Source organism: Danio rerio, chromosome 1 (genome assembly GCF_052040795.2).
Source record: "Danio rerio strain M-AB ecotype USA chromosome 1, GRCz13ab, whole genome shotgun sequence".
NCBI classification, from domain to species: Eukaryota; Metazoa; Chordata; class Actinopteri; order Cypriniformes; family Danionidae; genus Danio; species Danio rerio.
In genome coordinates, this window is record NC_141021.1 from 31,849,255 (window position 1) to 31,876,099 (window position 26,845).

The 26,845-nt window shown below is 36.3% G+C and overlaps 1 protein-coding gene across 2 annotated transcripts; it reads left to right on the forward strand.

The window, feature by feature from the left end:
- Positions 1 to 328: 328 nt before the first annotated feature.
- Positions 329 to 26,249, forward strand: cbsa (cystathionine beta-synthase a). 2 transcript variants are annotated; one of them, XR_015475743.1, is made up of 16 exons: positions 329 to 385; positions 2,070 to 2,328; positions 9,002 to 9,108; positions 9,369 to 9,503; positions 11,159 to 11,238; positions 11,303 to 11,507; positions 11,646 to 11,737; positions 11,915 to 12,040; positions 12,419 to 12,503; positions 17,088 to 17,193; positions 19,767 to 19,844; positions 20,326 to 20,460; positions 20,649 to 20,757; positions 20,844 to 21,101; positions 22,524 to 22,967; positions 25,040 to 25,726. XR_015475743.1 is itself a non-coding variant. In NM_001111232.1 (15 exon segments), coding segments are annotated over 14 exon segments (1,716 nt in total). In that variant the 5' UTR covers positions 364 to 385; positions 2,070 to 2,086; the 3' UTR covers positions 25,171 to 26,249.
- The last annotated feature ends 596 nt before the right edge of the window (positions 26,250 to 26,845 follow it).

The window sequence follows — 26,845 nt, forward strand, 5'->3', positions numbered from 1 at the left end:
CCAAGACGTAGTAATATTACCTTTTCTGTCAATAATTGACAACTAATTAGTCTATAGAATGGCAATTTAAATAAACAACAAAATAATATTAAAATTCAAATTGGCAATTGAATAAACAACAAAATAATATTAAAATTCAAATGCTTCTAAATTGCAGTCTAAGTTACGAGTTGTAGGCAAAAAGTTTGCTCCGTGTTTTTTAAAAAAGTTGGACCTTTCCCAACTGCTGATAGGAGAGCAAACGATAACGCCCTCCCACCAGCCAATCAGATTCCACGTCAACAAATGGCAAATTTCCAAATAAGCCATCGGCCCCGTTAATTTAAATGACAGGTGTTTCTGTGCCCAACTGAGAAAGAGGACGGTCGGTGCTCATATCAGCAAGGTAATTGTGTTCTTTAGCCGCTGAACTGCTGTAATGGTAATAGGCAGCTGTAATTTTAGTCAGGAATATTTAGGCAGAAAATGGTGTTTCATACAGTATATTGTGAATGTTGGTAAATAGACTTGTAAAGTAAAAATAAATCAATTGCTGCTTTAAATATGTTGAAATAATCAGATTTTTAAAAACGTGAGGAGTGGTGTTAGTATAACCATTAGCTATGCACAGCTACTATTACTTTTCTTTGTTTTTTTTTATGTATACGGCTGAGCGAAATTTAATGTCTAGACTTATTTGAACGACTAGCTGACTAAAACACAAAAAACATAAACGTGCACTAGGTTTATAATTTGCAGGTGCATGATGAAGTTGCCCCGTGTTTGTTGTACAGTTTTAGATTTATTAAAGAAGTGTTTAGGAGTACAGTTTTATACGGAAAGTGAGTATACTGTATGTGGGATCGCAGCCTGTTAAGTGCTATTTTTGCTTGAAAGAGTTTGCGCTTCCTAGAGCACATGGACACAGTAAGAGCACGTGGACCAACTTCCTCATACTTTGTAGGAATACGTCAAGGGTCGCCAGATATTCTCAACCTATTTGGGAGACATTTGATTCCATGTAATAAAACTTGTAGGCTTTCTTTAAAATGCGAATACACAGAAACGTGAGTTTTATGTTTGAAAGCCTCGCCCCGTTCTTTTTTGGGGAATTTATTCTGATTTGGGGTTGTGTGTGACTAAAAAATAATAATAATAATAATAAAATAAATAAATAAATATATACACACAATAAAAAATGCAATTTAAAATAATAGCTTTTTAGCTTTTTAACTGTCATTAAATGTTTACAATGCAAATCCATCTAGATCCACTTATTTGGTAAACAAAGCAAGTCTCTCATATAATAATCAGCTAAAAGTCAGAAAATATAACTTTACAAACTGTATTGTAAATAAATCAAATAAACACTTTCATATTAGTTAATAAAAACTCATATTAGTCAATATTATTACTGAAATTAGTTTAAACTGAATAAATATAAATATACACACATTTACACAAGTAAAGAAATAGACTCAATAACAGACTAAAAATGGGTGTTTTTATTGTACTGGGCTGTGGCTGGAAGGGCATCTGCTGGAATAGTTGGCAGTTTATTCAGCTGTGGTAAGCCCTGATATAATCAGGGCTAAGTCAAAGCAAAATGAATAAAAGAATTAGTTTAATTCACCAGAAAAGCAAAAACTGATTAAAAAAAATGTAACTTGAATGCAAAGATATTTTCCTTCCATTCATTTCAAAGGTTTCCTCAACTTAAATATTTTCTGAATACAATTTCTTAATAGCAACAACAACATCGAAACAAAACATCGAAACTATGCTGGTCGCACTTTTTTTTGTCTTAGTCATTATAGCTAATGGCATAAGTATTATGTCAGCAAACCTGAAAGTATGCCAGATACAATGTTTCTAGAGTTTGGCCTTTTAAATCAATGGATAATTGTGTATAAAATTTTTAATACTTTAAATTAAGATTACATATAATTACTCAATTATTTATCTTAAATGTAACATATTTCATTCCAATCATGTTCTTTCAACATATGGAAAATTCAAGGTGGTCAAAATCTACATTATAATAAGTTAAATATTTTGTGAACATTATTCTGGATTTAAACTTTTCACAGGGAACTATTGAGGAATAATGCCTTCAGTCCCCTCCAACAAAGAGAATGACACCTCTCCCTGCCCTATTTTGGGCAAAAACCTCAGTGGCACGAATAATGTAGATAAGAAGTTGGGTGCGGATGATGGAGACAGACCCCAACAGCTGAATAAAGAAATTGCCACTGCTGACCCTAAATGGATTCGTCCTGACCTGCCAAGCAGATGTACATGGAAACCAGGAATGTCTCATGAAAATTCCCCTCACACATACTTTCCCAGGTAATGCATAATTATTACTGTACTACCACTGTAGTAAAATGGTGAATACGTTAGTACGTCAGTACCGCTGGTGTAATGTAAAGGTGTAAAGTAATAATGCCTATTTATATTATATACAGTATCTGCATTTTACTTCAGCATTTAAATTTCTGGTAACTTTAACTTTTACTCTTCTACTTTTTTTCAATAAATTCTATACTTTTACCCTAATGCATTTACCTGAAGGACATTTGTTACTTTCTACAAAATGAAAATAAGACATCATATGGGTTTTAATATCTCATTTTGTTTTCTTTTGGAGAATGTCTTCTTTGTTTTATTTTGGTGTCAATTATAGCAGTTTTAAATGTTTTAAAAACCGTTTTGAGGTCAACATTATTAGCCCCTTTAAGCTAGATTTTTTTTAATACTCTACAAAACAAACCATCATTATATAATAACTTGCCTATTTACCCTAACCTGCCTAGTTAACCTAATTAACTTACCTAAGCCTTTAAATGTCACTATAAGCTGAATAGAAGTGTCTTGAAATAATTTACTGTCATCATGGCAAAGATAAAATAAATCAGGTATTAGAAATGAGTTATTAAAACTATTATGTTTAGAAATTTGTTGAAAAAATCCTCTCTTCGCGCTCTCTCTCTCTCTCTCTCTCTCTCTCTCTCTCTCTCTCTCTCTCTCTCTCTCTCTCTATATATATATATATATATATATATATATATATATATATATATATATATATATATATATACACACATTGGAAGTAGGTGTTATGCCAGACCTACCCATCCCCCTCCTACTTGCAAGAGACTGACCAGGGTTTGAAGAGCTTTTCTCCATCATTGCAATATGGAGCAACAGATCACGACACAGACCCCGCACTCAAGCCCCGTTATCACTAATGCGTTGTAGTTTGAAAACGCGTAAGTTCGCCTCTCTGAATGGGGCTTTTCCTCAAGATTAAGTAACCTACACACAGTTAAATTTCTGCATCCTCTCCTTGTAAGTTCAGACTTCGCAAGTTTGATATGGAAAACAGACTCCCGAGAACATGTCGGGTAAATCTTTAAAGGGAACGGTGTACCTTATAACTTTATTCACACCATCCTGGCTACATTGTTTAATTTTCTTAACAATAAAATAAAAACATGAAGGAACTGCTATTTTAATATTAACAACTTAACAGACAGCAGAAATTTTAAGGCGTTGTGCTGCATATATGAGCGTCATCTTCATTGCATGCGTATTCATAACAAAACAGAGTCTAACATTACTGCCTTCTTTCATTTTCATTGAAATTACAAAACATGCCCTCTCTTTTGCTTAATATCAGTTTAATAATCAATAATGGCCATTATAAAAGAATAACGAACAATAAGTTTATACATTATAGTAAATAAAGGCAAGGAATTACTCAATATACAGAATGTACGTGGTTACATTAGTTATTAACTTATCAGGCAAAACACATTACCCGAGAACAAGTATTAGATTCAAAAGACCAAAGTTGGGGAATATGTTGTTAGATACAGACAACAAGATGAATTAAATTTGCTATAGAAATAAAGATGAATTGAATTGTCTTGTTAGAAGGTAAACATTCTGCCCAGCCTGATGTCCTGAGCACTCTAGGTAAGGTTTTTGTCCAGGATATCCCTGGACTTGGCCTCATTTATCTTTCCCTCGATTGTAATCAGTTGTCTTGTCCCCCCAGCTGAAAAACACCCCCACAACATAATACCGTCACCACCATGTTTTACTGTTGAGGCTGTATTGGACAAGTGGTGTGCCATGCCTGGTTTCCTTCCACAAATGCAATTTAGGATTAAGGCCAAAAAGTTGTATCTTGGTCTCATCAGACCAGAGAATATTATTTCTCACCATCTTGGATTACTTCAGGTGTTTTGTTTTAGCAAACTTTACTGAGGAGAGGCTTCCGCTCTGCCAGAAAGCCCTGACTGGTGGAGGGGCTGCAGTGATGGTTGACTTTCTACAATTTTCTCCCATCCCCCGACAGCATCTCTGGAGATCAGCCACAGTGATCTTTGGGCTCTACTTTACCTCTCCCACCAAGGCTCTTCTCCCAAACGTCTTCCATTTAAGGATTATGGAGGCCACTGTTCTCTTAGGAACCTTTTTTTGTTACCTTTTTTATGAATCTTTGTTATGACCTTGGCCAGATTTTTATAACCTTGTCCTACTTCTGTCTCTGAGCTCTTCAGGAAAGTTGCTTTGAAATGATTCTCATTTGTTCTGACATGTAATGTGAGCTGTAATGCCGTGGTCACATTAGAGTTTGCGCATGCAAAATTCGGTTGTACGGCGATGCTAAAGAGACAGGATTAAACTAGATGCTTAGACATTTAAAAAATTGAGCGATTGCTCCATACTTAAATTCTGTATAGAGAGGTCATGTTTTGATCTTCGATTGGTCTCACGCAGTCATGTGATGTGATTTCACAGGTCAGAGTTCAACAAGCTTGAACTTTGCAACAAAGCAAACTGCAAAACATGTTGCATGAGCTTGCGTTTCTGGTCTGAACATGGCTTAAGATCTTGTATAGACAGGTGTGTGGCTTTCCTAATCAAGTTTTATCAGTATAATCAAGCACTTCTGGACTCATATGAAGGTGTATAACCATATCGAGGATGATCAGATAAAATGGTCAGCACCTCAGTGTCACAGCAAAGGGTCTGAATGCTTAGGGCTATGTGATATTCCAGATTTTCTTTTTTTTAATAAAGCTGCAAAAATGTAGCTTTATTAACAAATACCCCCACCCCTGTCTCAGCAGGGTGTTTTCACACCTCTAGTTTGAAAAAAGTCTGGAAAGTGGATGAGTCCAGTTTTGTTTTGGTGAGAGTATTGAGTAGGCATGAGATGATAACCGTTTCAAGGTGCTGAAAATCATACGCAGCGAAAATCCTACATGATGGTAATAGTTTGATTAAGGTGTTTACCTCTTTACATTTGTAGAGCAGCATAAATTCAGATTTCACCATTTCCAGATGCAAAAAGCTCTTGGGTAAAAAAATGTAAAAAAAAAAAACAAAAAAAAAAAAAACATCATTGCGGCACATTTGTTAACGCAACAATGACAACCCATGTCACCCAACAATTCTTCTTCTTCCATTTGTTTAGTTAGCAGCACAATGTGACATCTTTCTGAACACCACAACAGGTAAAAAGAGTCTTTGAAGTTATATCATGCATATTGATTAAGTTGCAACTCATTCACAATAGAGCACTCTGATTGTTTCAAAGTCTTTCTCATAAATTAATGATAAAAAAATGTGTTTTGGGGTTTTGTGACTGTGGAGAGGTAAGCATGATCGAACATCCAATGAGGGGGGAGAGCATGCTCGGAGCCTGGCGGCCAATCAGCAGTCCAATCAGCAATAATAAATAACACCTGTTTATTCTAGTGATTGGACCGGAGAAGGAGAATTCTTTAGGAGAAGGAAGAGAGCAGTCACTCACACACACAGCTTCACGTGTGGTGGTTATAATTGAAAATAAAAAGACTTCTACTTACCTTATATCACAGATTCGCCAACCCTGTCTTTTTCTTCCCACAAAACATCAAACTTTACTACAGTGACCCTTTAGGGGGTCTGAATACTTTCTGTTACCACTGTATATATATAATGAATTTATTGACTTGTAACAACAAATCCAGGTCATTCAGGAAAAGCCAAAGAGATCAAACCTCATGTGACTTTCAGCTCCTCACCTCATACAAGGCTATTCAGTCTGGTATGCTGTACTGTGTTGCGGAGCGACAGAAAAAGTCCCGGCTAGTGGTACTAAAGTGCAAGACAGCCACAGTTCTGGAACTCGCTCACACCCATCTGATTGCTGGACAGCTGGAGACCACCAACACTATATAGGATCTAGGTTTCACTGGATGGGGCTAGACACCAAAGTAAAGAGGTATCGCCAGGCATACCCTTTTTGCCAATGAACTTCCCCTCATCTAGCTGTTCCAAGAACATTTGTTGCCAGGTCTAAATATCCATCAGTTTGTGAATGAAGTACTCTATGACGTCAGCTGAGGGGGAATCTCTGATTCCAGGCAGAAGTAGTTGGAGTGAGAACAAGAGAGCGAGTAGCCTGCCTGTGAGAAACAAATCTGATGGTAATAATGGTGTTTCTCACAGGTTTGTGTTGAATAATCCACTCAATCTACCCGCATTCTAAACTAGCTTTGGTGAGAAAAAGGGGAATACAACACAGCTGGTACGGTAAACATAGATTCCCCAGAGCATGCCTTATTTTCAATTTTTTAATGAATAAAGAGGTGAATGGCGTTACTCCGATGTGTCCTCTGGCCAGGAAGGTGAAAGTGTTCCAGAGGATTGTGCCACTCTGCAAAGAAGTGCGGATGAGTTTTTAGCTGATCAGTTGCTGGAATCTGAAGAGAAATAGAGAGTTAGTATGTGGAGTTCTCTCAGTCAGAGCTGGCCATTTTCTCTTCTTAAATATGGGTGGCTTAACAGCACTTTAATTAGCTGCAGCTGTGTGTGTGTGTGTGTGTGTGTGTGTGTGTGTGTGTGTGTATATAAGTATGTATGTATATCAAAATTTATCAAAATTATTAGCCCCTTTAAGCTAAATTTATTTTTCTGATAGTCTACTGAACAAACCATTGTTATACAATAACTTGCCTAATTACCCTAACCTGCCTAGTTAACCTAATTAACCCAGTTAAGCCTTTAAATGTCGCTATAAGTTGATTGGGCTAGATTGACTGATTGGGCTAGTGCTGGCTCGTCACTAACAATTAGAGTTTAAGTTTATGACTGCTTGTCATGGATGTGGATGCAAATGCAAACTTAGAATTAAGAAGCAGCAAGACTGACCTGACCTGATCTGTTCACACGAGCAAAAGAAAGGTGAATACCAAATGAAAGGATCATCATACGCATGGCGAGACAGCATATCCTCACTCACTGACGAGGGCTTTGGTGCCATGCCTGGAAACAAAACTGTTGTGTTTGGTTCTCTTTGAAATAGACTGTACAAAAAGTGATGCTTGTGCACCCACAGTCCTGCTGCTTGCAAAAGCTCAAGATTTTTACGAAAACATATTTTTAAGAAGCAGTGGTTGCCACTTTTGCTTTACCCATTCATCATGAATGGGTCTAATGTTAACCGTGTGCGTGTGATCATCCTTTTATTATCACACACAATATGTTTTTTTTTTTACAGAAATTTTGTTAATATGGCTTGATTATCATGCTTTATAATAACATTGCTTTAATAAGAGATTAACTCTCCATATATGTATAGTTAGCTGGTGATCTGTGACCGTTAGCCTGCACAGACTACTGTGCATAGTTACATACATTACATAAATGGCAATAATTGTTTTAAATGTCAACTGTATTTTTAAGAACATTTTTGTTGAATTAAAATTCTATGTATAAAGCTACATTTAATTTGTTTTGACGCAATATTTAAATGTTGCTGCTTATAAATAAATAGTTTGGTATGTTCGGACAAAACTTTGGTAAATACTTAGTGTTGAGTTCTGAAAAGTAATGTGAAATAAAAACTGATTGCAATGTGACGTACTGTATAAAACTGTTTGCTCATGCTCATTGCGCAATGTTCAATTGGATTTAAATTTAATTGTACAGTGCTTTTTACAATAATTATTGTTTCAAAGCAGCCTTACAAAAGGTGCATGTTATTATATTATTTTAGAAAAGGTTACAATCAAATATAAGTTATTATATATAGACATAGTTAACCTGCAATTTTATTGCATAAAGGTAATGTCTGTATATGTGTGTATATGTTTAAGAAGCATATTTGTATTAAGTGTAAGGTGATAAACAACAAACAACAAAGTAAAATGAATGAAGAGGCATGTAGACACAATATTGAAATCAAGTATAATTTTAACATGCCCAAGTCAAATTTCTAAAATATATTTTCTCAACAACAAAATTTTGACAAAATATAAAGTCAGTAGCTAATAACTTTGGAAAACCACTAGCCACAGTGGCTGGTGATCAAAAAAGTTAATGTCATCCTTTGGTATAATGATAAACAGATGCCACGATCCAGTTCAGTTCACATTATTGGGCCCACGGTATGGTTCGGTTCAGTTTGCTAAGGGGGCATCTGTCTGCTATTTGAATAAAAGTGGCAAAAATATCTGTTGTTTCTTTAAGAAATCGGCTTTTCATATTGACTTCTTGTAAATACTGACTTAGATGACATTTCTTCACGTAGGACTGTATTTAACAGCAGGAAAGATAAATTCCTGCTCTTTGAAAGATGAGTGGATTTTATTTGCTGGGTCTATTAAGGCTGAAAAGAATCACTGAGTTACTATGGCTGTGACCTCATATAAACAGATTTTTGTTTAATTTCTGTGAATAAATATTTGCTCTCTATGCTGTATTAGTGTTCTGTGTATCAAGGTATCATAATAATACAGTACTGTAATAATACCACATCTAATAATGATAATACAACATCTGATACAGTACTGTAGAATAGTTTTATTATTATCATTCAGTCACAGTTTAATTGTGTATATTTTAACTGCTTTTAGCCAAATGTCATTAATTGCTGTAAAAAAAAAAAAAGTCTGATGTGGGGATTTTCCTTAAGTCTTTCTTTCCTGCTTGCTTGCTTACTTTCTTCAATTTCTTGAAGGACAAAAGCTGAGTGCATTCTACCCAACATATTGGGCAAGATTGGAGACACACCGCTGGTCCACATAAACAAGATCTCTAAGATATTTGGATTAAAGTGTGAACTTTGTAAGTGATTGATTCCTGTTTCTACTTTTTGAACAGTAATACTGTAGATATACTAGTAATTTTTTTAAGTGGATCAAAACCTTTCATCAATGTTCTAACTAATGAACAACACCTATTCTTGCCTTATGACAATTTTGAAAAATTAAACTTCAACTGGCTGTATTGTTACATAAAAGTCTTGAAGCAGAAGTCATTTATATAAGTGACAACAAGATCTAGTAAGAACAGTTATTTCATCGGCTATTTTTGTATGTCTGCAGTGGCAAAGTGTGAGTTCTTTAATGCTGGTGGTAGTGTGAAGGACCGTATTAGTCTGCGTATGGTGGAGGATGCAGAAAGGGAAGGCATTCTCAATCCTGGAGACACCATTATAGAGCCCACCTCTGGAAATACAGGTAACACAAACACTAAATGTAGTGGGGCAAAATGTATTTGATTGTCCATGCACAAAGAAGTGATACATCTATAATTGTAATGGCAGATTTAAGTTAACTGCGAGAGACAGAATGGCAGCAAAAATATTTTTAAAATATATTGTAAAAATGTATAAACTGAATTCCATTTTAATGAGTGGAATAATTATTTGACCCAATTGCAAAACACAACTTCAAATCCTTTTTGGCATCATTTTTGGCATCAGGCTTTTCTTGTAGTTGGCCACCAGTTTTGCACTTCTCAGGTTTCATCTAAGTTATGATTTTGTCCGACCCCTCTAGGTAGATCCTATCCAAGTTATTAAGGTTGTGAGGCTTGACATTTTGCAACTTAAATTTTCAGCTGACTTTACAAATTCTTTATGCGATTTAAGGTCTGGAGATTGGCTTGGCTACTCCAGAACCTTAATGTGGTTCTTTTTGTGCCACTTCTTTATTGCCTTGGCCATGTTTTTTGGGTCATTGTAATGCTAGAATATCTATCCCATTTTTAATGGTTTTCTGCCAAGATCTGACAGCACATGGCCCCATCCATCATCCCTTTGATGCTGTGCAGTTGTCCTGACCCCTTAGCACAGGGGTGTCCAAACTCGGTCCTGGAGGGCTGGTGTCTTGGAGAGTTTAGCTCCAACTTGCCTCAACACACCTGCAGGGATGTTTCTAGAAAGCTTAGTAAGAGCTTGATTAGCTAGCCCTGGTGTGTCTGATTGGGGTTGGAACAAAACTTTCCACGACACCGGCCCTCCAGGACCGAGCTTGGACACCCCTGCCTTGGCCGAAAAACACCCACAAAATTAAATGTTTCCATCTCCATATTTGATGTTTGGAAGAAAGTTCAATCAGTCTTCCATGTCTACAATCTTGTCTTTGACATCCTTTGGACACCTCTTTGGTGTTGGCCATGGTGGAGAGTTTGAAATCTGATTGATTTAATGTTTTTGTGAACAGATAACTTTTATACACATAAGAAAACTGAGATTGTGTGTGTGTGTGTGTGTGTATATATACATACATGCATACATACTGTACATACATACTGTACATACATACATACAGTTGAAGTCAGAATCAGAATTATTAGCCCCCCTTTGCATTTTTTTTTTCAAATTTTTCCCAAATGATGTTCAACAGAGCAAGGAAATTTTTACAGTATGTCTGATAATATTCTTTCTTCGGAAAAAAGTCTTATTTGTTTTATTTTGGCTAGAATAAAAGCAGTTTTTAATTCGTTTTTTAAATATTGTCAAACTTATTAGCCCCTTTCAGCTATATATATTTTTTCAAAAACTTGCCTAATTACCTCAACCTGCCTAGTTAACCTAATTAACCTAGCTTAAATGTCACTTTAAGCTGTATAGAAGTGTCTTGAAAAATATCTAGTAAAATATTATTTACTGTCATCAAGGCAAAGATATTAAAAAATGAGTTATTAAAACTATTATGTTTATACATATACATATACTGATACTTTTGTCATCTACATTTCACCATTCCATGTATGAATCATTTTGAATGTTATGTTAATCATAGTGCCCTTTTGTAGTGTTTTTTTTTTTCCTTATATATGCGCAAAATATTCAGGTCTTAAGGAGTTTGGTTGTGTTCACTTTGTGCAGGTATTGGTCTTGCACTGGCTGCAGCGGTAAAGGGTTATCGCTGTATAATTGTTATGCCTGAGAAAATGAGCATGGAAAAGGTAAAATTAATTCCAGTTGTAGCAAAACCTGATTTGATGAAGTGATACAAGAGTCTTTTCATAGGTTGATGTGTTGAGAGCTTTGGGAGCAGAGATTGTCCGAACACCCACCAGTGCTCGGTTTGACTCCCCAGAGTCACATGTGGGAGTGGCTTGGCGCTTGAAAAATGAGATCCCTAACTCTCATATTCTGGACCAATATCGCAATCCCAGCAACCCCCTGGCTCATTATGACACCACTGCAGAGGAAATTCTGGAGCAATGTGATGGTAGTTGTTTTATTTTTTTATTGTTTCTCTCTGACTTTGTTCTTGTCTTTTTTTGCTTTTGAACTTAGCAGCACAAATGGAGCTCACTCTTGCTGTGTTTGTCCTGTTGTCTTAAATAATTTACTCACCTGTGTCCAGGGAAAGTGGATATGCTGGTGGCAGGAGCTGGCACAGGTGGCACCATTACTGGCATCGCTCGGAAATTGAAGGAAAAGTGCCCAAATATTAAGGTATACATAGCTCGTTTTGTTTGTGTGTGTGTGTATATATATGTGTTAATTTTATAAGAGCATGCTGCAATTTTGTAATCTTACCACTTATAAGTTTGTGATTGGGCCCAAGTAATGTGAATGGGCCTGATGTGGCAGGGTAAATCTCAACAATGAAGTCTGTCTGTGTTTTGCTAGATTGTCGCTGTGGACCCAGAGGGCTCAATCCTTGCTGAGCCTGATGAACTGAACCGAACAGATAAAAACCAGTATGAGGTGGAGGGCATTGGATATGACTTCATACCCACTGTTCTCGATAGATCTGTGAGTGACTCTAGATAAGGGTGTAGATACTGTAGATCTAATGTACTTTTTCTTGTTTTTACACTAACATATTATTTGCAGATTTTTTTCACTCCTACCACAGACAACCATTTATGTAAACATAATGATTGTTTAATTTTTTTTATTACTGTATTTTTGTATTATACTCCCTTTTCATTTTATCTGTTCTTCTGTAAAATTTGACACATGAAATCAAGGGCCATGTTGTATGTTTACATCAGTTACACTTTTTTTGCTATTCTGTTCATTACCAGTAGATGGAGATAGAATTCAAGTTTTTCTTACACCATCCTATTTTTGAGAACCAGTTAAATCCAAATCATTTAGGTCTACACTGAAACCACTATGTTTTTTCAGTTGGTTGACAAATGGTACAAATCCAAGGATGAGGAATCATTTGCCATGGCCCGAATGCTTATAAGAGATGAAGGGCTATTATGTGGTAAGCACATTGTCTTTTATTACAGTTTTTCTTAATTGCTAAAAAAAAAACTATAACCATTGTTTAGAACTAAAATTTCAAAACTATAATGCCATTTTTGAAAAAGCACATCCATTTCTCTAAACTTTAACCACTGCTCCCTGCTTTGAAACAAGAGTTATAGTTGGTGAACTGCAACTGCAAACTGTATGTTTGGTGAACTGTCTACACAAAAATCCCAACGTTACAAAGCACTAGCATTCAATAATGTTAACTCAAGTCAGCACAGCTTGAGCTCAGTTTGAGCACGGCTCAAAATTTATCACACACTAATCAGAAACTTCGATGGATAGAGTGGTGAAGAAAGAGAAGACAAGGAAGAAAAAGTAAAGGACAACAGAGTGGTGGAGGAAGAAAAGAAGAAGATGGAGGAAGAGAAGAAGATGATGATGAAGAACAGGTCAAGGACACCAGAGTAGAGGAGGAGGTGGAGGATGATGATGTCCTTTATTTTTAAAGAGATAAATGCCATCAGCCTCTGTACAATTGATCACATCCTCCGAAAGAATCAATTCTGGATAAAACAGGCATACTACTCTAACAGAGTGAAAAACCAATGAGTGGATGTAGATTGTTACCATGTAGATTAGGTCAAAGCAGCTTCACTTAGAATATTATAGTAAATTAAAACAGTGTCAATTCAGTTTTCAGAGTTTGTTCAGTTTAGCTCAGTTTAGTGTGGTTTAATATTCAACACTGAGAGTCCAAACACTGAGGAGCAAATCCATCAATGCGCAGCTCTGCAGGTCCCGAACCTTGCAAGCCAGTGGCTACAAAAAACTTCACCAATAGGCCAAAGTGAAGAATTTAAAAAACCTTGAGAGAAACCAGGCTCAGTTGGGCACGACCATTTCTCCTATGGCCAAACGTCTTGTGCTGAGTTGCAGTCTAGGTGCTGAAGGCTGGAGAACGTTATACGTTAGTGAAGGCTCGTCTGTCCCTGGAGCATCACAGGAATCAGTCACATGCTCTCTACTTCTCCAAGACCACCACAGCAGCTGCTCAGGATACAGCCTGGTCCAGGATTATGTAAACCTTGTAATCATCTCGTCGCTGGTCTTGGATCACATCAGTGGCGCTGCATAGTCTCTGAGGGCCTTGGGATGAGTATCCCCAGGTGGAAATATAGAATAAAGAGAATAAAGCTTCATAGTGTATACAAACGAGATGTAAAAAAAAAAACCCTGCGTAGAGCAAATTCACACTTTATACCCCTATGTGATGCATTGAGTGTATGCTTTATTAAAAGATATGGCTTTAATCTAGTTTTGAATCTAGTTGGTTAGATAAACAGGAGCTAGATTATTTAAAGCTTTATAGGTAAGAAGCAATATTTTAAAATAAATACGAAACTTAACAGGCAGCCAGTGTAAGGAGGATAAAATTGGGGTGTTATGATCATATTTTCTAGACCTGGTAAGAACTCTGGCAGATGCATTTTGTACTAGTTAAAGTTTGTTAATAGAGGGTACTGGGCAACCAGTAAACAGAGCATTACAGTAATCCAGCCTAAAAGTCATGAAAGAAGGCAGTTTTTATGACATGGGATATATTATTTTCCAAAGTTAAATTGCTGTCTAATATGACACCCAGATCTTTTATAGTAGAGCTAATGCTAACTTTGTATCCTTCTGATTCCAGGTTGAGTTGTGAGATCTGCTGTGTACAGGATTTAGGCCCAATAAGTAATAATTTTGTTTTGTCTGAGTTTAAGAGAAGGAAATTGTTGGTAATCCAGACTTTTAACATCTTTAATACACTCAGTTAGCTTAGACAGTTCAGACGTCTCATCAGGTTTAGTTTAAATATATAATTGAGTGTCATCTGCATAGCAGTGAAAGCTGATCCCATGTCTTCTAATAATGTCTCTCCGGGGTAGTATGTATATTCTAAACAGCAAAGGGCCTAAAACTGATGCTTAAGGTACTTAAGGTGATGCTTTACTGGCCTGATTTGTGAAAGCTGTCTATTAATATTCACAAACTGATAACGGTCAGCTAGGTATGACTTAAACCATTGTAGGGACTGTCCCTGTTCACCTGTAGAATTTAAGTGGTCTATAAGGATATTGTGGTCAATGGTGTCAAATGCAGCACGAAGATCGAGTAAAATTAACTGCGATATGCACCCCTTGGTCAGTATCTAAGTGTAAATCATTGGTTATTTTCACTAATGCGGTTACTGTGATGAGCCCTGAAACCTGACTGAAACAATTCAAAAACATTATTCATCTGCAGAAAGGAGCATAATTGGGCAAAACAACTTTTTCTAGTATTTTAGACATAAATGGAAGATTTGAAATAGGCCCATAATTAGCTAAATTGCTGGGATCCAGTTGCGGTTTCTTAATAATAGGCTTAATAAAAGCTAGCTTGAAAGTAACATGGCCTAAAGATGAAGAAGAGTTGATAACGTTAAGTAGAGATTTTCCTATAACAGGTAGCAATTCTTTCACTAATTTTGTTGGAATTGAGTCCAACATACACATAGCTGGTTTAGAACTATTTATAATTTTATCTAGCTCTTCCTGTTCTATGATCTTGAAGCACTGTAGGTTATTTTGATTCAGTGAAATGTTTACTAGATCTGAAGTATAAGGCGGTGCAGAAAGTTTAACATCTTCTATTTTCTGTCTAAAGCAGGGGTGACCAACCCTGTTCCTGGAGAGCCACCTTCTTGCAGATTTCAGTGGCTACCCATGTCAAACACACCTGAACCAATTAATTAGGACCTAAACACCACATGATAATTACAGGAAGGTGTGTTTGATATGGGTAGCAACTGAAATCTGCCGGAAGGTGGCTCTCCTGGAACAGGGTTGGCCACCCCTGGTTTAAAGCCTTCTATTTTATCAGTGAAAAAAAATCATGAAGTCATCACTACTAATTTGCGGTTGTTCCAAAAATGACCAATTATTTGTTAATTTAGCAATGGTGTTAAATAAAAATCCTGGATTATTATGATTGTTTTCTATCAGTTTGCGGAGGTGCTCAGCGGTTGCAGATGCCAGGTTTCTGTGAGACAGAGTGCATTAAGATTGTTATCTTTTATTTCATTTATGATAAGTGCTTTAGGTGCTAGTGACCTGGGGCCTCATGTACGAAGACTTGCGTGGAAATCTTACTAAAACATTGCGTACGCACAAAGCTGTAAATGTGCGTACGCAGAAAAAAATTCAGATGTATGAAACACTGCGTACGCCGAATCTCACGCATATTCTTTTGTACATCTGAATGAACGTGAAACTGAGCGCAACATGCACGAGCACAAAACCCCTCCCTGCCTCCTCCCCCGTATGAATATGCTAATGACTATGCTAATGGCAAAACCCAACGAAAAAGCAACGGCAAAATCAAGCAAAAAGAGAAACTTTGAACAGAATGTGAAATGGAGGTGCTGCTTTCGGAGGTAGACCGGAGAAAAGCGGTGTTATTTGCAAGTTTGTTCTCCGGAATTAACAACAAAAGAAAAAAATAGAGTGGGAGAGTTTAGCTGATACGGTTAACACAGTTGGGTCTGAACATCGCACTGAGTGCATTTAAAAAAGAAATAGTGTGGTTTATATCTGTAAAATGTTGCAGTACCCTTAGCAGTCTCAGTGGCGCACCTCATAAGAAGCATGTGATCTTGTACTGACACGCTCGAGCATAAACTCGGCTCGAATCCAGCGTCTGATAAACTCTTTCTTCTTTTTTTCCCCGCTACATATCAGATTTTGCCCACTATTTATCACGAGAAAGACAAGTAGGAATCATCAATAAGTTTGTGCATCATATTTTATTTTCACATTTATTGAATGGAAATGTTTCTGATTCACGCATGCAAATTCATCTTCAGATAGTGTCTTTATAGCAATGTGTGTGCAGTAGATTGCTCAGATTACATTGGGAAAACAGGCGACCGCTGCAAATTGTGCTTTAATGTTTAGCTGGTCAACTGTGTGGTATGGAAATCTTACATACCTACTATATGAACCCGTCTCATACAGCTGCCATTGCAAGGCTCAGACACTTTGTAGAGAAGAATTTAACACAACTGCCTCTAGGAGTCGCCAATGGAAATAAAACAGACACGCACAAAAAATGTGCGTACGCCTGCCAGAAACCTGCCGTGAACCTGCGCACATTCCCACGTTCAGTTCATTGTTAGTAAATCCAAACGTGAGCGATTCTGAGCGTGAAATCTGGCGTACGCAAAGTTTTTGTGCGTACGCAGCGTTGATACATGAGGCCCCTGATGTCTAGGAGACCAAGCTTTACAAAATTTGTATTTTCACTTTTTAGTTTCTGGTTTGATTCTTAATAGATCGAAGTCTCTATGGGGGTAGCCAGACATGTATTACTGTGATTTAAGTGGGACGAACAAGAGTTTAGTTTACGAGGCATAGTTCAAGAAATGTTTTTAAGCAAACCAGAAAACCTAACTTATGCATTTACATATATGTTAACAAATTGTGGCTTAATATGTATGATAAGTAATATCATTATTGTAGTTTGTACCTGTAAGTATACACTGCATTGTTTGCATTTTTGTCTCTTTTGTCAGGTGGTAGTTCAGGCACTGCCATGGCAGCTGCAGTAAAATTTGCCAAAGAGCTGAAGGAAGGACAGCGGTGTGTTGTGATTTTGCCAGACTCAATTCGCAACTACATGTAAGTATATTAATATTAATAATTCCTTACATTTATTTAGTGCTTTTCTGGATTCTCAAAACACTTTACACATTTTTGGTGAGAATCTCAATTTACCACCAGTGTGCAGTATCCACCTGGGTGACGCGATGGCACCCATATTGTGTGCCATCGCAGACCTAACAGTAGCTGATAGGTGGAGAGGAGAAAGTGTGATGAAGCCAACAATGATATAGGGATGCTAGGAGGCCATGAGATAGAGACCAGTGGGCGAATTTTGCCAGGATGCCGGGGTTAAAACCCTTCTGTTTTTCGAAGGACATCCTGGGATTTTTAACAACCACAGTGTGTCAGGACTTCGGTTTACCGTCTCTTCAGCAAAGACGGCAGCGTTCACTGAGCAGTATAGAGTCCCTACACAGACCACAGGTTGAGCGCTCCCTGCTGGTCTCACTAACACCACTTCCAGCAGCAACCTAGCTTTCTCATGTGGTCTCCCATCCAGGAACTACTGAATTGCAAAGAGCTTGCTGCCTGCAAAAGTATATGACAGTATAAGTGTCAGAGAGACAAGTCAGAGAGTTGCATAAGATTTGGCTGCAAGCGTATTCAATTTTATTATATATTTATTAGTTTTTCTTCAGGAAAAACACACAGACTGGTTAAATTTAATATTAGATGTAACTAAATTACTTTAGTTAATAAAGTACTTAAAATATATTTTCACTCGTGGTTTTCCACTAATTTTCAACTTTACCACATGGTTGCAATACAATGTATAAGTACAATTTATAAAGTGTGCTATTAGTACAGTTCTGTTAAAAAAAATACACGCACACACACACGCACGCACGCACACACACACACACACTTAACTTTGCTCTGTTTTTACATGGCATAAGTGACAGGACACACGGTAATATACAATGCTGGATGAATATTCATATTCTTGAAGTGCAGCTGATCATAGAGAGCTGAACAGATCTTTTAATCAAAGTTGCTTTGCACAAGTCTTGTGGATATGATTATGTGCGTTACAAAGGAGACATGATAATATGTGGCTGTCAATAAATTCGGTGGGCAGGAAAAACCACACTCCTACATCATGTTGCGGTGAGCCTCAAAATTGAAGGAATTTGGATCCTGTTTTAACATCAGTAAATAAAAAAAGAGACTTATTGTGTTTATATCACTCATATATCACTATACCTACACACAGTTCTGTCCAAATACAGACAATCTTATTTGTCAACAATTTTGAAAGGGTGTCAATTTTGAACAGCCATTTTTTTTAAATAGATTTATTTATTTATTTTTATTAATACGCACAAAGGGAATAAACATATATATATATATATATATATATATATATATATATATATAGCAAAATGTGTTAATGCAACACTTTTCTGTGAGAAATAGCAGTAGCATTTTTATTTTTGTTTTTTTTACTGAGGACAAAATGTGCTATTTGTAGAAGCATATTTAGATTAAGCTGAAGTTATCACTAAAGATTTTTGTATTCAGAAATGGTACATTTATGGTATAAAAGTATACTTGCAGCCAAATTAATTGTCATTTTGCTACTGTTAAGTTTGCTATTTTGGAATAAGTGTTTTTAATTCTATGTAAAATATAATAAATATAACAATAAATATTGTATCCAAAAAACATAAAATCACAGCTGCCCAAGTCACTGCAGAATTAAATTAAAACTCTCCTGATTTGACCAAAACTGTTCGTCGCGAGCTCCAGAGGAACAATAGACATGGCCGGGCTACTGTAGCCAAACTGTTGGTCACTTGTGCCAATTCCAAATGTTGGTTTCAATTGTGCCAATAAAAATCTTGGGCTGTAGACAATATGAAACATGTATTGTTCTCTCTTGAGTCCAACTTCACTGTCTTATCCACTTTTATGAGAGTGGCGGTGTGGAGAAGCCGCAAAGAAGTAAACCACTCAGATTGTTACATGCCAAGTTTGAAGCATAATAGTGGATCAGTGATGGTTTGGGCTGAAATGTCATGCCATTCCCTAGGCCCAGTAGTTGCTAAACCATCCCAGAGGACCATGTGCACTCATTGGTTAAAAAATTACGAGGGTGATGATGCCCCAATACACACAGCAAAACTGGTAACAGAGTGGTTTGACGAACATATACGTGGAACATGTCTCATGGTCTGCACAATCACTGGATCTAAAAATTGTTGAGCAACTTTGAGGTGTTTTGGAGGAGCGAGTCAGAAAATGTCTTCCTCCACCAGCATCATGTTGTGACCCGGCCCCTTTTCTGCAAGAAGTATGGCTCAAAATACCTCTGGCCACTGTGCAGGACTTGATGCTGTATTGGTCACAAAAGGAGGCCCTACTTACACCATACTAGTAATTAATTTTTGTCTAAAACCAGGCTTTTCATTTTCATTGTCCAACCCCTGTATATTTTATTATACTTACTATCTTAAGTATACTGCACTTAAAATGTACTTGAACGTTATTTAAGTAGACTTAATTTAATGAACAACATATACTTTTTCCTAAGGGTGGCTTGCAGTGGGAATTGCTGTTAATTATTTTGTTGAAAATTGCCTCTTAAGGTCTAAGTTCTTGAGTGATAAGTGGATGTTCCAGAAGGGCTTTCTAAGGGTGGAAGACATCATGGTGAATAAACCCTGGTAAAGAGAAGATTTTTTTGTCATATAAGCATTAGATGTCATTATATCTTTACTGTCTTTATTGTGTTCTAGTGTTTGTGTGTGTGTGTATGTATGTATGTATGTATGTATGTGTTGAAATTAACAGGTATTTAAAATAACAGATGTATAACATTTACTTTTAACTTACCCTAACCTGCCATTATTGAAATACTGTTTCGTCTTGAACACATTTAAGCTGGTCAGTCTTTTTTTAATTATAAAACAAATTTTATACATTTTTACCTTTTGATGAAATGTAACTTTTTGAGGGGAAAATATAATAATATACTGTATAGTTATTGAGATATTATGCATAGGACACTGTGTGACAGCTGGCCCCACTCGTCTATATTAAACATACTTTATTTATGACTATTATGCAGTCTGCTATTTAGAACTAGTGCAACCTCTCATTAATTTTGGATTCTTTGTTCATTCTTTGTCCTTTAATTTCTTCCAGGTGGTGGAATCTCAAACTACAAAGTTTAAACCTCTCTGCTCCACTTACTGTGCTGCCTACAGTCACATGCCAAAAAACTATTAAAATCTTGAAAGATAAGGGCTTTGACCAGGCACCTGTCGTAAATGAAGCTGGGTGAGTGGATCTTATTGACCTAAAAATGATAACTAAAAAAAACTATTAGATTATAATAATATAATTTAATGTATTGGAAATATATTAAATATACCACTACTTATATATTAAAAACATGTATTAAAAAGATATTCCACAACATTCAATTTAAGAATAGAATGCACTTATGTTTGGCTTCCTCACTGCAGGTTGATTCTGGGTATGGTGACTCTGGGAAACATGCTTGCTTCTGTTCTAGCAGGAAAAGTCAAGCCTTCTGACCCCGTCAGCAAAGTGCTCTATAAACAGTTTAAGCAGGTGGGGTTAGTGCAGGAGTTGTAGAAAGAAAATTTTCAACTTGCCTACCTCATCTGACTTTACATCCTCCATGTTGCCTGTTTTAGATTCGTCTGACTGACAATATGGGAAAGTTATCTCGGATCTTGGAAACTGATCACTTTGCCCTGGTGGTTCATGAGCAAATTCAATGTAAGTGTTAGTTTTTCATGGTCAGACATACTAAATAGTGTTAAGTAATGATTTCTCATTGCTTGAATAATGTGCATTAACTATTCATACCATTTAAACTCAAACTTAAACGGGAGGAAATCTGATTTACCTCCATAAACTTTTGACTTTACATTATATTAGTTTCATTAAAAGTAATCTATTATTTTGTTATCTATCCCTGATGTTTACTTGGATGGATGTCCACCTGGTCCAGTTTTTTCTTTTGTTGGTCAGTTTACTGTATGTAAGAAAAGAGAGGTAGTCAAGGTAACAACTATATGAGTTAAAGTAAAACATAAATGTGTATACATTTTATATAAAAAAAGGAAATTAAATGTAGTTAATTGAATATAAGAGTATTCTTTAAACACTTAAGACTTTAATCTTAATATGTGCAGTTTTTACATTTGGTTAAAGTGTCAATCTAAATATGTTTACAGGCAATTCATTTGAAAAACAATTGAAAATATTATAAAACATCTACATAATTTTGATAATGTAAGTCTAATGTAAGCATTTTTGTTAATGTTATATGAATCCTTAAGTGTGTGTGTGTGTGTGTGTGTGTGTATGCGTATTACAATTAATTGTTTAAAGTTTAATGCTTTATGGCTCAATAGTATAAACATCACAGTATATATGCTGAACATTTTTTTAATTAATTTAGAGATGTAGACTTTAATAACATACATTGGAATTAAAATCGCATATTTTACATATGCTTTATTAGATTAGCCAACATGTCAACAGAAGCAAAAACGAATTTGAAATATTCATAACATATGAACTTACATTTTGTTTTAAAGCCCTCATCACTCAAGTGTACTCTCTGTAAGTACACTAAAAAAAAAACATATTCATACTGGCTAGGTCAGATCAGAAATGTAATGGTTATAATGCCGTAATATAATTTAAATGTTTAAATGACAGACACTACAGTACCTAATTTTTATTGTGTTTTTAATTATTTCAATGCTTATGCATGCACAGTACTCTGCTGAAAAATCCAGCTTAAACCAGCCTAGGCTGGTTGGCTGGTTTTAGCTGGTTGACCAGGCTGGTTTTAAAGGGGTTTTGGCCATTTCCAGGCTGGTTTCCAGCCATTTCCAGCCTGGTCTTAGCTGGTCAGGCTGGAAAATGACCAGCCAAATCCAGCTAAAACCAGCTTGACCAGCCTGGTTTAAGCTGGATATAGCTGGTTTTGGCTGGACTCCCAGCTTGGCCAGACTGGTCAAGCTGGTTTTAGCTGGTCATCTCCCAGCCTGACCAGCTAAGATCAGGCTGGAAATGGCTGGAAACCAGCCTGGAAGTAGCCAAAACCTCTCTTAAACCAGCCAACCAGCCTAGGCTGGTTTAAGCTGGATTTTTCAGCAGGGTATCTCAGACTGACATATGTTTTTTACAAAATTAATATCATATAACTAGATCAGGAATGGGTAACTTCGGTCCTGGTGAGCCACTGTGCTGCAGAGTTTTGCTCCAACACTAATCAAACACACCTGAACAATCTAATCTCGTTTGTGTCTTAAAAACACCAGAAAGCTTCAGGCAGGTGTGTTTAATTAGGGATGGAGCAAAACTCTGCAGGGCAGTGGCATTCCAGAACCGAATTCGCTTATCCCTGAACTAGATGCACAACCCCGAAAAGTTGGCGCATTTTGTAAATTACAATGAAATCAAAAAATGAAATCAAGTTTGTTATTTGCCTTGAGCTTTTACAAAAAATTGGGTCATTTAGACTTTCATGAGGGACAGATGCAAAAGCAAAGGTCTTTATGGGGCTGCAGCAGAGCAAACACTATGCATGACTGGGTATGTTTGTGTACAAATGTACCGTTGACATGGAGCCAAATATCAGAATAGTACAGGAAATATACTGCCATCAAGCTGATGTCTTTCCAAAGAAGTATTTGGTCATTAGATTGAGTCTTGTTCTGCATGTGTTACAACAGCGTGGTGTCAAAGAGGTAAATGTGCTTGACAGATTCTCAACATGGTGTACAGAAATGAGTTGCCAGGTAATGGACATATTTTTTATTTAAACGCTGGTCTTGCTCACAGCCAGGAGCAATAGGTTTGCCAGATAAATATTTTTATAATTATTTTTTTGTTTGTTTTTGAATTAGTCTATTATACCAATTTATTATTTTAAATTTTTTATGAATAAACCATTTTTCAATGTTGATTTGACCTAGAATTTTGATTGACGATGGTTGCCAAGTTTACAACTTCATTTAACAATATCAACAGCACTTTAGACACCTTCAAACTAATCAGGACATTTAATACCCTATTCTCTTCTCCTCCATCACCTCCTTATGAGCTTATAATTTAGCCTCCTTTTTCACACACAAAAAAACCCTTAATTTAGTATTTTGTTTTCCACCACAAACAACCCAAATCTCCATCAAACAACACCTTCTGAAGGAAATTCACTCACCTGCTTCTCCATCCTTACAGAGGGAGAGGTATACAAAATTCTCATCTCTGCCCATCCCACAACGTGCTCTCTGGACCCCATTCCCTCACACATCTGGCAGCACATTTCCCTTGCCATAGTTCCAGCCCTAACACACAAAACTAACACTTCACACTGACTCATTCTTAACCACTTTTAAGCAGGCCTGGGGAACCCCACTGCTCAACACTTTAATGGTTGAAAATTACAGACAGGTCCCTCCCATTCTTTTTATCGCTAAAACGCTGGAAAGGATCTGAACCTTGGACCTGTCTGCTGCTTTTGATATGGTGAATCTTCAGATTCTACTGTCCACCTTCCATGATATTGCGGCACAAACCATCCCTAATCCATCCTATGCTTCACTCCAGTTGTGCAACAGTCTGAGTGGTACTGTATACTTCTTTGGGGCTTTTCCACACCGTTACTCTCTCGGATGTGGGAAAGACAGTGAAGGTGAACTCATCAGAGAACAATACGTGTTTTACATTGTCCAGTCCAAGATTTTTACTGCTGGCACCATTGAAACCAGCATTTGTCATTGTCATGATTGACCAAAGGTGCTATAGCAGCCTGGCCATGTATAATGACCCCGTAGAGCACCCAACAAACTAATTCTACAGTGAGTTGGGCAGCTGTGGTTTTATGTTTTTTGGTTAGCACCCAGATATCCAATTCACACATCTTCTTTGGCTCGTCTTTCTTAGTGGTATGGTGACATTGTAGAAACTGTGTCTCTTGATAGATCACAGAGAGTTGCTATCTTGGTCACCAATGCTCCAGAGAGAAATGCATCAACAGTCAGACCCCCCTTTTTATTTTTTAAATCAAATAAGATTTTTGTTCAACACATTTTTAACCATAAGTTTTAATAACTTATCTCTAGTAACTGATTTGTTTTATCTTTGCCATAATGACAGTAAATAATATTTTACTAGATATTTGTCAACCCACTTCTATACAGCTAACAAGTGACATTTAAAGGCTTAAGTAGGTTAACTAGGCAGGTTAGGGTAATTAGGCAAGTTATTGTATAATGATAGTTTGTTCTGTAGACTATCGAAAAAATGTATAGCTTCAAGGGGCTAAACATTTACCTTTGAAATGGTTTTAAAAAATTAAAAACTGCTTTTATTCTAGGTGAAATTAAACAGGACTTTCTCCAGAAGAAAAAAAATATTATCAGACATACTGACTTATATACTTCAACTGTGTATATGTATATATATATATATATATATATACATACATACATATATGCACTAAACGCATGACTTTATTCTAGTAAACACTTTACTAGCACCTAGCACCTAATTCTCTGAGCACTAGCACTTCCTTTGTATAATTAGCACTTCTTGTGTGTATTGCCTCTTGTTGAATCTGTAAATGCTTTTCAGTTGTAAGTCGCTTTGGACAAAAGTGCCTGCTAAATGACTAAATATAAATGTAGGTTTGAACTTTTTTTCAAAGCACCTTTTATGGTATTAAACATGAAAGTAAAAATCAATGAATTTTACAAATGTGACATATTGGAAAACTATTGTTAAGCAACTGTAGCAAGACAACAGTGCTTTTGTCAAGACATTTGCTTGAATTGCTTTTAATAATGAATGATTTTTTGTTTTTATTTAGATCTTACAGATGGCTCCTCATCTCAAAAGCAAATGGTGTTTGGAGTGGTGACTGCCATTGATCTTCTCAACTTTGTGACTGCTCGAGAGAAAAGAGAGAGAACTATGTCAGAAACAGCCGATGAATACTGAATGCTTTACATCCTGCTTCAGTCTGAATGTGATGCACTACCAAGATTCAACAATGGAGAAATAGATGTCATAAATTAGTTACATTTAAATTTCAGCATTAGGTCTGGTCTGCTTTTTACAGCTTTTTTTCTTGCTTATTTCTTTTCATATTAAATTCAAAAGAATACAAAACATATGTAAACAAATCTAAAGTTACCTTGGAAAGCATCAGAACACTTCACTCTCACTTTAATTCAGCTCAGTCACATAGGGTCACATTAGGCACATTCAAATCAAGACTTGAAACACATCTGTTTAGCTGCCTTTCCTGAATGAGCACTGTGCTACGTCCGACAGTTTGCACTATGATGTCTTTTATCACCTGTTTTAACACATTGTAATCAGTTTGGATCATTTTTAATTCTTTTAATCATTTTTATTTTATATTTTATTTTATTCATGTTTATGTAAAGCACTTTGAAATTCCATTGTGTATAGCATTTGTTATATAAATAAACTTGCCTTGCCTTGCCTAATCCCTGATTTAGCAAGGGTTGCCCAGTGAACTAACCACCAATTACTCTGGCATGTTGTTTATTATTAAGATTTCCTTCTAGCCCAAGCATCAAAACAGTTTAAAATAATTTTAGATAATTTTACTGTCCAAGTTTTTGCATATTTGTTTTACTCATAACTGGCATTACTGTGCTTAAGTTTTCCTGCATAATTCTGATATAGTGCTGACATCAAAAATCACCGGTTGCACAACTTGCATTTATTAACAAAGAAGAAGAAGACAAATTTGACCTGTTTTTATTTGACTTGTTTAATGTGATTTTAAAGAGTCACTACATGACTTCTGCAAACAAGCAATCAATTAACAGCACCCTGGATAAAGCATCACATTGTAAAGTGTCCAATGAGGTCAATTTAATTAATCTTTATTATTAATCAACTGGCATGTTTTATTTATTTGTCATATCCAATTATTGTTTGCATTTGCTGCTATAATTTTGGATGCTGTTTTTTAAACAACTACCTTTGCACCAAATTCTTTAAAGTAGTGCTTGTGTACAATAACAAATAAAAAATTGTTTAGTATTTTTGTTGTATTTTGGATTATTCTAGCCTTCTTATCTCTCTATTTATAAAAATGTTTGTAAATTGCTATATAACAAAGAAATAAGTAGATACTGTTTGCTTCAAATATGTTTTGATTAACCTTTTTTTTTTGTCTGGAGGATCTATTCGAGAACACAGTGAGTGTTTAGATTTTCAAGATGTATTATTTTTAACTGAACACTTTGTTCCATTTCTGGCCTCCATTCAATGCTTATTTACTACAAAGATACTGAAGCATAAAAGATAAAGGTGTTTTCATTCTCCCTTTAGTCTTGATTAAAGTGTATTTTTATCTCAAGCTCTTGCGTTAGTTCTGTTCATGACGCTGTTCACTGAGAGAAAGCTTCAAACAAAAGCTGCTGACTGAGCTAAAACCTGGCCAAAGAATAAACCATCCATCCGGTGGCCTGCCTGGTCACCCATCCTAACTCCACTGACCAGTGCACCCCTCCTATGGCTGAGGTCTGTTTGCCAACTCTGAGTCTGTGGTGTGGAAAACGGACCTGCTGGTGGTTTACAGTTAAGCCTCACCAGCGTGCCAAGTAAAAGCCCCTAGGGATTACTCTAATGCTGC